The 13501-nt window shown below is 36.1% G+C and overlaps 2 protein-coding genes across 8 annotated transcripts in view; both read left to right on the top strand.

Annotated features, from left to right (window-relative positions):
- LOC105253112 (rho GTPase-activating protein 21) overlaps positions 1-3838 on the top strand; it is a 31871-nt gene extending 28033 nt beyond the window's left edge. For 6 of the 7 annotated variants that reach the window (XM_025413703.1, XM_025413704.1, XM_011260923.3 and 3 more), the window contains 2 exons: positions 1696-1940; positions 2174-3838. In XM_025413703.1, coding sequence (XP_025269488.1) covers positions 1696-1940; positions 2174-3157 — 1229 coding nt within the window. In that variant the 3' untranslated portion in view covers positions 3158-3838. Of the gene's footprint in view, positions 1-70; positions 403-1695; positions 1941-2173 lie in introns of those variants that run through there. The other variant, XM_011260924.3, reaches the window with a different exon arrangement.
- Positions 3839-4553: 715 nt separating this feature from the next.
- Positions 4554-13325, top strand: LOC105253148 (mutS protein homolog 4-like). The gene is made up of 15 exons (XM_025413697.1): positions 4554-4579; positions 6497-6686; positions 7244-7437; positions 7549-7670; positions 7874-8091; positions 8181-8375; positions 8591-8777; positions 8860-8999; positions 9127-9230; positions 9308-9527; positions 9600-9701; positions 10258-10371; positions 10637-10845; positions 12124-12313; positions 12378-13325. Exons 1-15 carry the CDS (start codon positions 4554-4556, stop codon positions 13323-13325), a joined length of 3159 nt encoding a protein of 1052 aa, XP_025269482.1.
- Positions 13326-13501: the final 176 nt, after the last annotated feature.

Below are 13501 nucleotides of genomic sequence, written 5' to 3'. Positions count from 1 at the left end.
AGTTGCTCGGGCGCATCACGAACAATGACGAATGACGGTAAAAATGGAAATGGTTGAACACCACGTGTAGGCACACAGCGAGCCCGGGTTTTTGGTGGTACATATCGTCCCACCTATACGGTACCGCAGGTCCCGGTAGTCCCGCCACCCCGAAGACACCGGTCCAATCGCCAATGTCAATGCCAGTGCCGGTCGCAGCGGTCCCGATGCCAATGTCCATGCCCGTGTCAATGCCAACAGCAGCAACCACAGCAGCAGCAGCATCAGCCGCCGCACCGCTGGCAACTGCTGTCGCGTCTACAGCAACAGCTGCCCCATCATCATCGTCATCGTGCGCAGGAGACGACGCGCGATCGTCAGACGAATCAGCCACCGCCAAGACTCTAAACCGATTCCTCCGAGGTAAATCCCAGGCTCTCTCGCCAGACCAGAAATCTGGCGGATCCGCCTCCAGCATCCGAGATGCCCGACGAGCTGACTCAGCTGGCTGGCTCAAACCGAATGGCTTTTATATACACGCTCTTTTATTTTACATACATGCCACCACTAAGCACGCCACGTGTTGTATTTGTTGTTACTTTTTCCGACTAACATTCGTCCCCGTGCGTGTCACGTATGCATCTTTCGCGCCCAGCGATTGCGCGATCCACTCTGTTAATATCTCGCACGTTTCGCGACCGTCATCTTCGAGGAGAATCTTGACTGGCTTTTACGCGCGTAAATAACGCTGCAGGCAATTTTTTTTTCTTTTTTTAGCTCGTCCCACTGGTAGACAATGTCGTTTCTTCTTCTTGTTATTTTTCTCGCAACTTCCCGCTCGGATGTTTGTGAGCGTAGATCGATAAATCTTCTAATGTCGTCTACGTCACTAATTGCGAAATTCTTATATGCGATAGTATTTCTGGAATGAAGAATATTTTCACAAAAATGTGTCATCTCTTCTGCTTTAAAACAGCATTAATAGATCAGTTACTCGGCGATTTTAACTTTAGTTTTTCAAAAGTATTAGCTTAAATAGCTTTTTTTGAGTAATTTTTTTAGATATATGTTTAAGGATATATTTTTAGTAATATTATTTATGTACTGTGTTTTTGTCGTGATTTTTGCCGCATCTTGTTTTATTTTTTTTTTCTCGTCCAAGAATAGGATGTTATTTTTTCTACCACGCTTCAACGCAAGAACGAAGATATGCTGATTATGTTGTTATTGCAATTGTCGTAATGTATACAGCTGGCGAAACAATAACAACTTTTGATTAACAATGACGATAGTAAAACCGAGTGATAACGACGTTAGCGATAGCGACGATAAGAAGATACAATAACATATTAATTAATTCTCTTGCGATAATCGTGCTCGCTTTACGTCAACGGAATGCATTTCAACGCTCATCATTATTGTTGCGGATTATTTCCAATTATAATCTGATTTCGCGACGATTTTATTTTGCAGGAATGCACTCACGCAAGATACATCATCAGCTGATAAGCGATAAACGAAAAGAAAAATCGTACACTTTTCATTTTTGTTTAGCGATCGTGTATATCACAAGTTACTAAAATGACGACCAGATAACACAATTCGCGATGCTTTGAGTGTTTTTCTTTTTTTCCCTTGTATTCATACAAGTTTGTGCGTCTCGTGTGTGGTCTCATGCGCGTATCTCGCTTATCATTAACACAATGAATCTTACAGGTAGCGACCTTCTAACCAGCCTCACCACCACGTTCGATCGCAAATGGAGGTCTCTCGTCAATCAATCGTCGACTCAAGCGCAGTCTCCTCCGGAATCCGCGTCCCATAATAAGGATGGCATCTCCGTGGAGCGGGAGCAAAAGCCGAGCGCGTCCCCGAAATTCCGATATCCATCTACGGAAGCCTATCGTAATCCCAGCCTTCATAAATCGCTCGACAAGTGCCACATCTCCCGCCCAAAGGACGTAAGTATTTTAATATCACGGTCGCATGTATCGATAAAATCTCTCTCATACATTTGAAGTTAATGTTATCAGAGAGAATATATGAATATGAAATATCCCGGATAATAAACTTTCATCTAGACAGCGTCGCATTTGAATATAAATTAAAATGTCTTGATATAGATAAAAAAACACCGATATGATTATTGAATAATTCCTTCAAAAATCGTCATCGTTTTCCTCTTGATTTGCAGGACGCTCCCGAGAAGGATACCGATTCTACGGTGATCGACAATACTCCGCATTCTTCGGAATCAATCATGCCGAATAACGATAAGCAGAGGCCGGACACGAATCACGCCACGGAGAAAACGATGACGGAGAAGACTCCGGATTCGAGCGAGAAGGACGAGGACGATCGGAGGGATGCAGACGAAGAGGGAGATTATCCCCGCGCGGGAAACCCAAGACATTACGAATCGACGAGCGAGAAGAGTAGTAGATGCTCGGAGAACGATGTCGATGCAAAATTGGACGCCAAGGTTCATCATTACGAGACCGGAGATTCCAGTTATTCCAACAAGCTGAAAAAATTTGAAAGCCTGACGAGCTCCGAGGTAAGATCCCGCCTGAAACGATCGGAATCATTGAACAAGAGAACGTCCGAAAATACTTGCTCCCGATTAAAAAGATCGGAAAGCTTGAATAAGCACTCGACCGAGAGGCCGTTGCTGCTTAAACGATCCGAGAGTCTGAACAAACATTCCGGTGATAGATCGGAGTCGCCAGGCAGCAGGCTGAAACGTTCCGAATCGCTGACCAAGACTGAGAAGACCGAGTGTAACATCAGCAAGCGGCGACAATCGGTGCGGAAGGAAAGCGCCACGAAGCTAAAGCGGAAGAACGGAATGTCGGAACGGTCGATTAAACGGAGACATACGGTCGGCGGTACCAAGGATTTTGACAAGGTGCATTGGCTCGATAACAAATTACAGTCCGAGGCCGAGAGGATCATCAGAAGCGATTACAGACCGAAGAAGAGCCAGCTTAGAACCAGCTCACCCGATCTGAGCGCCAATCGCGTTGGCATGGCTGACACGAGCTTCTTGATCGAGGTGAGCTTTCGTGGACCCAGCAACGTTGTCTTCAACGTAACCAACGCCGCGAGGCCGCAGTCATTGCCGGATGCGAATATCGCGTCCAAGGTTTTCAAGGTGCCCCTCGAGAGCCACGTATAATATATGCTCGAATAAATTACTCGACATTTTCTATTCATTTTTGAATAATACATGCAACATTGTTGCTGTACCTGCCGTCATTTTTAATATCTCTGTACCGGTTTATATCCTTGAATCATATCAACTTTTATATATATATATATCTCATGATAAAATATCTAAATATGATAAAAATATCTTGATAATAATCGTTTAAATTCTCGTTTGCCGACATGATTCATTGATTGTCACTCGCCAACGTGCCAAAGAATCATCACTCTATGAATCGTTATCAATAATTCATTTCATAATAATTATAATAAATTGAATATGAAAGAATTTAGACACTATCATCTTCTACACAGTTTTTGACCATCGAGTTAGATTAATGTACAATGCGAGGATCGTTGCAACGCGAAAATTGCTTTGTATTAGACTCTATTTTAGAGAAAAAGACAAGGACACTCTCTTTACCGATCTAATGGAAATAGCAAACGCTAAATGGCATTGGAGAAACGTAAGAAAGTTATTTTAGCAGTTTTAATTGCATTAATTGTAGTATTTGCATCGTGTCAATTATATACGTATTATCATACTTGTGATTTGTGATTGTGACATCTTTTGTACATAAGATATATGTATAATGCGGGATATATTATATATGAGCCGATTGAATATTATTATATATTCAATCGGCATAAGGTAACTATATATATATATATATTGTCTGTCTTTAAATTTATATTTTAATAATCACTTTATATATATCGCGTCGCGTGGATATTTTTTTGCACGCGTGCGATCCTGCTCGATCCTCATGCGCGCGAGAAATGTATTATTTTTAACAGGCATGCGATAGAGATAGAAAAAAAATCATTAAGATAAACATTGTGCATTTTAACGTGCGTTTATCATTATTGTCGTCACGAGCGATCGGCGCAATTTGAAAGTTCTTTGAAAGCTAGCATTCGTAGCGTTAAGAAATTTTTTACCGCAAAGTCTCCGATGAAAAGTCCACGATGTGATAAACCTTGATCGATCTCGCGTCTATCGATGTACACATATCGCGTGCTACGGATGTGCGTGTGTGCGTGCACGTACACGTATGTGTTTGTACGCGTGCACGTACGCGCATTTTTTATGTGCATTGTGATCAATATTACATTAACGATCATCGTTTTAAGACCACTATTGCGACATTGTAAATTTTATCGGGATAAGTCCAGAATAAGACCGGAAGTCTAGAATAAGTCCAGAATGATGCCGTTAATTAATAATGTATGTGTATTCGGTGCCTCTCGTATAATGAGAAATTTGTCCGTTCTAAGATAAATGAGATGATATTGCGAGAGAGGAAGGATAGAGATCTTGTTTTCTTTCTAGACTGGCCAAATTTCCCACGTGCCTCATTACGAGAATGATACATCGGGCGGTGCGAAAAACGTATGTTCCCCTTTTGTGTATCGCTGTAAAATGATATACTTGAAGGTATTCTGTCAAACGCTTCTTGTGGGTCTCTTGTGTATCATTAATATTATTTGTATTCGCCAAACTTTCTCCTTGCTTCTGTTTATTCTTGTAATTTGCGTAGCGGTTAGTGCGGTTACGTTAAAACTACTGATAAGCGAGAATATCAGGCATCACAGAGGTGTGTGATCAAGGAAATTAATACTTGCGATTACAAAAATATACGATACATCCACGAATGATGTAAAAAATCGTTATATGTATCGACATATATATATGTACACATATTAATTTGCAATTAATTTACTTATTAATTTACTTATTAATATAAAGCTTGATATTCTCTCTCGCGGGATTGGCGCAATATTCACGTTGATTTTTTACATGTTTTGGAAGATTAATGTGTAAATATATATATTGTATGCGGTAAAATTTGCCGCGCGAATTGTCGTATTGTATGTATATCGCGCGTTATTCTATTTCGCGAGGTGCGGTTCTACATAGATAATAAATAAATTTTACACAAACTTTACATATATATATATATATATATAGTTGCTGTGTGGCTCGAATGGAAGAGTTTAAGTAGCAGAGACAATCGATTTCATTACTGAGATGCTTGTAAATACAAATGTAACTAAATTCTAATGAACGACGAGGACGGAAGAGCGATATTTATTTCGGAAGGAATAGTGATTGCGATCGTGTTATTTATTATTGATCCCAAATAAATGTGCGTAAGAGAACACACACAGAATGAGAAGAATTGTAAATAAATATATTACTACGAGAAATGTTGTAAAACGTATGTTTGATCCCAGTCTGACTTGATTTAAAAATCAAACGTGGCTTGCTTCATCAGTCGAATTTGTCACGTGACATTCGATCCGAATCAGCGAACAAATTCAGGCGATACTGTTGCATTTAAACGCAAGATTGTCGTAAAGTCGGAAATACTTTTTTAAATCCGTCTCTGAGCGTTTATATAAAAATGAATGTAATACAGGCTGCTCCACCGAGAGGACGACGTTCTTACACGAGAGGAAGATTTCTACCGAACGCGCAACGCGTGACAAATATCTTTCCGAGATATCGTGAGTGATACATAAGAGTTAAAACTGGTTGCCGACAAAGAGTTCAAACTTTGCGCAACATATTTTGAAGAGATTATATTTTTTAAATATATTCGTACACATTTGCGAGATAAAATCTCTTGACATCTCTTGGAATCTCTTGTTCAGTTCCAAGATAAAAAAAGAATTATTGCCACACGTTTAACAATTTGTTCGATTAAAGTCGATTTTAGTCGCGATTTCCGCTCATTCTTATTAACGAAAATACTCCATTTTTGGTTGCGTCTTTTGTTTCACGCACCATTCTCGAATGTAGAATTCAATTCTGGCTTTCCGAGAGTCACGACGAGCTCTGGAGCCGCGAACTCAAAAACGCCAAGATACGTTCGCAGAGAGAATTATGTCTCTACGTCATCACACCTGCCTAGCACGTCTCGTTGTAGTGTAGGGTGAGTATCTGCGAATCTCTTGCAAGATAATTTTAGAATCTTGTTGGAATAAAATATATTTGATATCTCGCTACATCTCAGCTATTGCTTTTTTTCGTAAATTCATTTTAAAAAATTCAATTTTATCGTCATAAAAAGTTGGACATTATTAACTATATTATTTTTTTTTTAAACATTGGTTTAAAAAATATTATCCTAGTCCAGTTTCTAAAAGCAATTTCAATTTTATTTCTGATTCCGCTTGTATAAAAAAAATTTAATTTCTCGATATCTATAAGGTCGATTAATCCGAAATCAACGCCGTACGGCACATCCAGTAATGCGGATTCTTGGGTAATGATCGGTGAGTAAAGATTAAATAATAAAATTAGAAAGGCATACTTTGTTATCTTATTCGCGATATTTCTGATAGCGTTAACAGCTGGCCGAGGAGACGCCAGGAACGAAGTCGGTTTGGCAGCGATAGATCTACAATATCCGTACTTGATTCTCTGTCAAATCAGCGATTGTCAAACATACGTGAATACCTTGACGAAAATTAACATGCTCGATCCAATAGAAGTAGGCATTATTATTATTATTATTATTATTTAAATAAGTTATTTTATTATATCATATTGATTCTATATGTATTAAGAAAAATATTATATAATATAAAAAATTTAAAAAGGCTTTTTAAGATAATAATGAAAATCAAAATTATTATAGTAAAATCATGAGAAACATTATGTATCAATTTTCAAAAAGCATTAGAATTTTGCAATATATAATAAGAATTAAATATATATTTTTTTAAATAGAAATGAATAAAAGTTCTTTCGAAAAAATTTAATTCTATTCCACCAAAGTATTTTGAGTATGAAAAATTAAATTGTAATAATTTTTATTAAATTTAATGATATATGATATATGATAGAAAGACTTAATCTCTTAACCATTTTATCAATTAATTTATAAATGTGTTATTTTTTATTTGATATTAAAATTCTTATAAAATAAAAGATTAAACTAACTAAAAAAGGAAGAATTAATGATTTCGCTATAATAATTTTAATTTTCTAATAAAATTAATTCAATAGAACAAGTAATAAATATTCTCGCAATTTTTTATCTTTAAGATATTGATGCCAGAAACGATGTACGAGCGTCGCAATCATGAGAATAAACTGTACAAATCGATCAAAGAAAAATTCAATGCTCTCAACATCACGCCGATTTCACGAATACACTTCAACGAGTCTACCGGCATGGAACGTGTGCGAACTCTATGTGCCAGAGAGTATTCGACCGTGGAATTGATAGTGAAACAAAAGTAACGTTATAAAAATTGTTCATATACACATAAAATGAAACAATTAGAAAGAGAAAAGAAAACTATTTTATTCGTTTATCTTCACTTTATTTGTTTTCCGTCCCCTTTCAGATATTACGCTTTGGCTGCGGCCGCAGCATTGTTAAAATACGTAGAATACGTCCAGCACATGGTTTACGCTCCAAAGTCGATGCGAATAGAGTTTCAAGGATCACCCAACACTACAATGATTGGTTATTTAGAAATATACATATATATTTTTCTAAATAATTTTAAATATTATTTCAATTATTTAAAATTTAATTAATTAAAATTATTAAAAATATTAATATATTGTAAATAATTGAATTAATTTTTATCATGTATTAAAATATATATTGCGACGAGAAAGACGATCTTTCTTGCGGTAAATACATCATGGGAGATATTTGTGTAGATATCGAGAGCGCGCGGAGCCTGGAACTGGTCGTCTCGCAGTCCAAGCATACCATCGTCAGTCTGCTGGGCACGATGGATCGCTGTCTTACCCCGATGGGTAGGAGACTCCTGCGCGCCTCTATCCTTCAGCCCAGCTGCGACGAACGTCTAATCCTGGATCGACAATCCTGCGTAGCAGAATTGGTGGCCGATCGTTCTCTATGCACCAGTCTTCAGGTATAACGGATTCTAAAAATATTTAAAAAGAAAGTTCAACGGACACAATTTTTGCGCACCGCGCGTTATACGAGATCTATGCTTTACAGCCAGTAGTGCAACGCCTTTTTGGCACGGATCGCTTGCTGACGTTGGCGATTAAACCTTTACACGTCAACGATATACAAAACGCAGAGCGAAATCTAAACTACGCGTTGCTCTTGAAGAGCTGTCTGGACATCGTCCCAGAACTGGAAGCGATCCTCGCGAACGGTATTCATCCGTTTTTCGTGAAAATGCGAAAGGTGCTACACTCTTATTCGAGACTTATTATTATTATTTTAACAATTTTCTTCTAATAATATTAATCTCAAATAATTTTATAATTTAAATTTATATTTATCACAAAATTAAATTAAATTGTAATTTTATAATTTATATAATAATATTATTTATTTTCACGATTGTTTATGTTCTTATGTTCTTATCGATACGATAATTTTTTTTCTTGATTTTGCAGAATTTAAAAAATTCGGAATTTCAAGTTATGAAGGATAAGATTTTGACATTGATACACGCGGATGCGAAATTTGTGAAGGGATGTATTTCCCTGAGTATGCAGAGATGCTTCGCTATAAAAGCTGATATCAATGAATTGTTGGATGTAGCTCGGCAAATTTACTGCGAATTAATCAGTGACATGAAAAGTATATATAGTATCTCTCCCTCCGTAACATATATTAAAATTATTCGAAAATTAATTCTCATTTGACGGATTCGTTTAAGTAGATATGGTAGAGCAATTAGCCATAAAATACAAGCTTCCATTATCCTTGGAATACAACGCGAACTTGGGCTATCATATAAATGTTGTGACACCGCAAAATATGAACATGATAATCTCAGACTTGCCGGCGGAATTTATTCAGGTAATATAGTGTGCTATAGATATCGTTTATGGAATTTAATTTTAATTATATCCAATTAATTTTAATTATATCCAACTAATTTTAATTATATCTAATCAATTATGTCTAACATCCTATTTATGCGTAGGCGCGAAAGAACAGGAGATCCCTTACGATGACCACAACAGCATTATTGACGTTAAATAAACAGTGCAAGAAAGCTTGCGAGGAGGTTTACGTAATGAGCAACACGTGAGTTAATCATCAAAAAGCTCCCCGTATTATCCTATAAATAATAACAATTATTAATAAATAATAACAATTTATAGATTGTTGACTTATTTACTGGAAGATATAAGACAGCATGTCGGCTGCTTGTTTCAATTGAGCGCTGACGTGGCGGAATTAGACTTGATACTATCGTTGGCGCAAATCAGCAGTAATCCGGAATACGTGAGACCGTCGTTCGGGACCAAATTAGAACTGGTAAACTCGTTTCATCCCATTATGGAGTTATTTAACAGGGATTTACCCGTAGCCAACGATGTGGTGAGTGTTGAAATGAGCGATCCGCGTGATAAATTTACGATATTTTCTCACCTCATTCTCTGGCACACACAGAACGCCTCGATTCCGTACAATTTTCATCTGATAACTGGACCAAACATGAGCGGCAAGTCCACGTACCTAAAACAGATCGTTCTACTTCAAATCATGGCGCAGGTAATAATTTCGCTTCCCGATTGATTGGGTGCGCTTATCGGATCGCTAATATCCATTATTACATAACTTTGTACTAGATTTTTTCTTTTTAAATAAAAAAAGATTATGTGTTAATTTAAATACTCTTGATTACGTAGTTCGATATAAAAAATGCAAAACAAAAGAAGTAATTATTTCCAGTTTTTTTAAAATGAAAATTTTTTAAAGGAATACGATTTTGTATATTTAATTTTAATCGTATAATATTTAATTATGAATATCTCTTCTTATACAATAAATGCAACAAATTCATTTTGAGGATTTAAAGTTCAACAGATATTAATTTTAATTGCACTAAAAATATTTTTTATCGAATGTTGAATATTTAATATTTTATTGAACGTCAAATTTCATCGAATCTTAAAAAATTATTTTTTATTAAATTTATTATTATTAATTACATTATCTCTGCTTCTCTCTTTTATTATAAACTGACACATGTACTACTACATGTTTATTATAAACTGACATATTTCAGCCGACATAGTTCCCAACTCATTATACGTGCTTATTTCAGATCGGTTCTTACGTGCCGGCGACGAAGGCGACGTTTCGCATTGCGGACCGCATACTTTGTAGAATGAGCTCTCGCGACGACGCCGAGCTAAATGCGTCCGCCTTCGTCCTCGAGGTAGTCGCCCGATAAATGTATAATTACTCTTTCACGAATATATACCCGTCTCTCTTCGAAACATGAAAGTATCACTTTACATGCGATATTTTTTCTAATTTTTCCATTAAAAAGTGTGTCTACGACCCGCATAATATTTCAAGCAATTCGAGAACCAATGTTCAATATTCGTGTTCAATGTTACTCGACTCCTATCAACGAGAAAACTAATGCTTTCGATGCAAAGATCAAATTGCAAAGCAATTTTATATTCGCTCATTTTTAGATGAAGGAGGCGCAATACATTCTGCAATCCGTCACGCCTAGGTCTCTCGTGGTTCTAGACGAGCTCTGCAGACATACCACTGTCGAGGAAGGTTCGTCCATCGCTTGGTCGATATGCGAGAAATTATTGCTGACGACAGCGTTCACGTTTGCCGCGACGCACTTTTTACATCTCACCGCGCTAAGAAACATGTATCACAACGTGACAACGTACGTGAAAATCTTGCACAAATATAATCCGCTTAGCAAAGAGGAAAAATCCATCCACGTGCGTTTTTATCTACTTATCTATATGTACATCTTATCTATATATATCTACACAGTAAAAAAATAAAATATTAATTATAACATTTTTCACGTATCCCAGAAAGTCCACTCTAAATTTTAAGTTAAAATAACTCATTCGTCGTATGTTACTTATTGACAAATTAAAAATGTTAAATAATTGACACAATATTTTACATTTATTTTTGTTATTATGACATTAAGTGTAAAAATAATATAGATTAATTAAAAATTACATGAAAAAATAGTTACAAAGCTTGTAAGAATTGTTGCAGGACATTAATTAATTATTAATTAATTTTAATTTAAATTATTTGCAATAGAAACATTTGATATTAGTAAATTTTGTTATTTTGTACGTCAAAGTTGAAGATTATTTGAAGATTTACTTTAACTTTTCTTAGAATGTTAAACTGACTTTGAGACATGTTGATTGTTTAAAATGATTATGTCAAGAATACTCAAAATAATATTCCATTTCTAAGAGACATATACAAAGTGTTAAGTTATAAAGTTGATATAAATGTAACACATGAAAAACGTTATAAAAATAATAGCATATTAGTTGTATGCTAATTTTACATTAAAATACTAATCAAAACACAACAAAATTTTAAATATGGACGCACAATTTTTTACTGTCTACATATATATAGCTTGAAAATGAAAATTATATATAGAGTATCTCAAAGTCACTATGTATATATATTCTCTTAATAGAAGATTCTCTGAAGGTGAAAATATTAAAACATTGATAATTTTTGAATTATAAATGAAAGAGGAGACTTTTCATAAATTAAACTTTGTAGAATCAAAGATTTAACAAAATTACATTGTTCCATTAATTTCATAGAATTTCATTTATCTTTATAAAATTTCAATTCGAGACTTAGTTATATAAAATGGTAAAATTTGATGAAAAAGTGAGTTTTCTCAACATTTTCGCTAAGAAAAAATCAATTCCAAATTTAGCCAGAGAATCTGATATTAAACAGACATCTACGATTTCTTTAGATACCCTACATATATTTATTTTCAAGATGTATAAAAACGCTCTTTTCATCCGCTCTTTTCTTTCATTCTTTTCTTCCTACTCCTCATACTTTTCTAAAGAGAACAAGATAAAAATCTATTATTTAGCGCAAATATAATTCGCTCGGCAAAAAGGAAAATTTATTCATAATATTGCTGCTACGATTTCAGTCATTGCTTCGAGACAAAAACTGCAGAATCGGAAGAATCGAACGAATTACATCTGATATACACTCACAAGTTGAACCCCGGAGTAGGACCTACCGATCACTATGGCATTTCTCTGGCGGAAGTCTCTTCTTTGCCGAAATGCGTTACGATTAAAGCGCGAAAATTCGCGTCTCAACAATCTACCGCACAGGTACGCGAACTGCGAATTACAAATATTTGTAATTTTTCGCTTAAACATTTTATTCTTTTTCCAGAATAATCTCGGATCAGTTGCGAGCTTCCCATCGTGGGAAAAATTGTGTTACAACGCGATCGTTCAGTTGGGCGCACTGTTGGAGAACAATCGTTTCACTTTCGCAAATATCATAAATATTATAAGTCAACTGGATCTGGTCGAGCAACATAAAAAGCAACTGCTTACAGAAGGAGCACAAATTCTCGTAAAACCCACGAGCGTCACTCGAGAATGTGAGAAACGCGAGAAGACCTTTGCTTCGAACGATAATCCAACGACGTCGACCAACGCAATGTCATTAACCGAATTAGCGGAACGAAATAGAGGTCAACGAGGACAGGAAATATATAACGAACCAATGAAAATTGTGGAAACTGATCGGAATCGAAAGACAGATTTGTCGATCCACGGGGCTGTTGTAAATCGGGCGACACTCTCGTCACAGCCAAAGAGAATCGATAAAGATTCGAGAATCGTTAATTCGCCTTTATTAATTCCTAGCTCGTCGCAATTATCCGATTCAAATTTCACAAAGACCAAGTCGCTCGAACCACCGATCCCTGATGAAAGTCCTATCCCCATCGATCCGCGATTTTACGTTTGCACGTCTTTCGAGGCAACAATCAGCCAGAAGACAACGTTAGTAGTCGAAGAACCGGAAGGGCAGACGGAGATAATGTTACCCCATGGCAGCTTAAGATCGAGTGTCGCTTTAAACTCAATAGCGCCTTCTTTGTCAGCATCTTCTAGATCCTCTCAATATTACGATTATTGTTTATCCGAAGGAGAATTCGACGTTAGTCTGCTGTCTTCTGAAACAAATTCGAGTAATATCATGAAAATGAAACGATCTAAAGAGACCTCGCGAATCGAAACTGATTCGTCCTTCGACAGAAGAGCTTTCTTGCTTGTGCAAGAATCATTGAGCCTTACTCCGGACGATGACATAGTGATGTCACCGGCATAATTTGTTTCATCATCATTTCTCAGTATAAAAAAAATATATTTTATCGTTACTTTGTATTTATATAAGAGAAAAATCAAACAATGCTTTTTTTGTTTCGTCAAGTACTTCTCGTTCTTATCTTTCTTATCGTTATTGTGTTTAGATAAAAAAAAAACATATTTGTTCATTTTAATTAT

This window comes from Camponotus floridanus, unplaced genomic scaffold (genome assembly GCF_003227725.1).
Source record: "Camponotus floridanus strain SB8 unplaced genomic scaffold, Cflo_v7.5 scaffold7, whole genome shotgun sequence".
Taxonomy (NCBI): Eukaryota; Metazoa; Arthropoda; class Insecta; order Hymenoptera; family Formicidae; genus Camponotus; species Camponotus floridanus.
The sequence above is the reverse complement of the archived record's forward strand: the minus strand, read 5'-3'. Positions and strand labels throughout refer to the sequence as shown.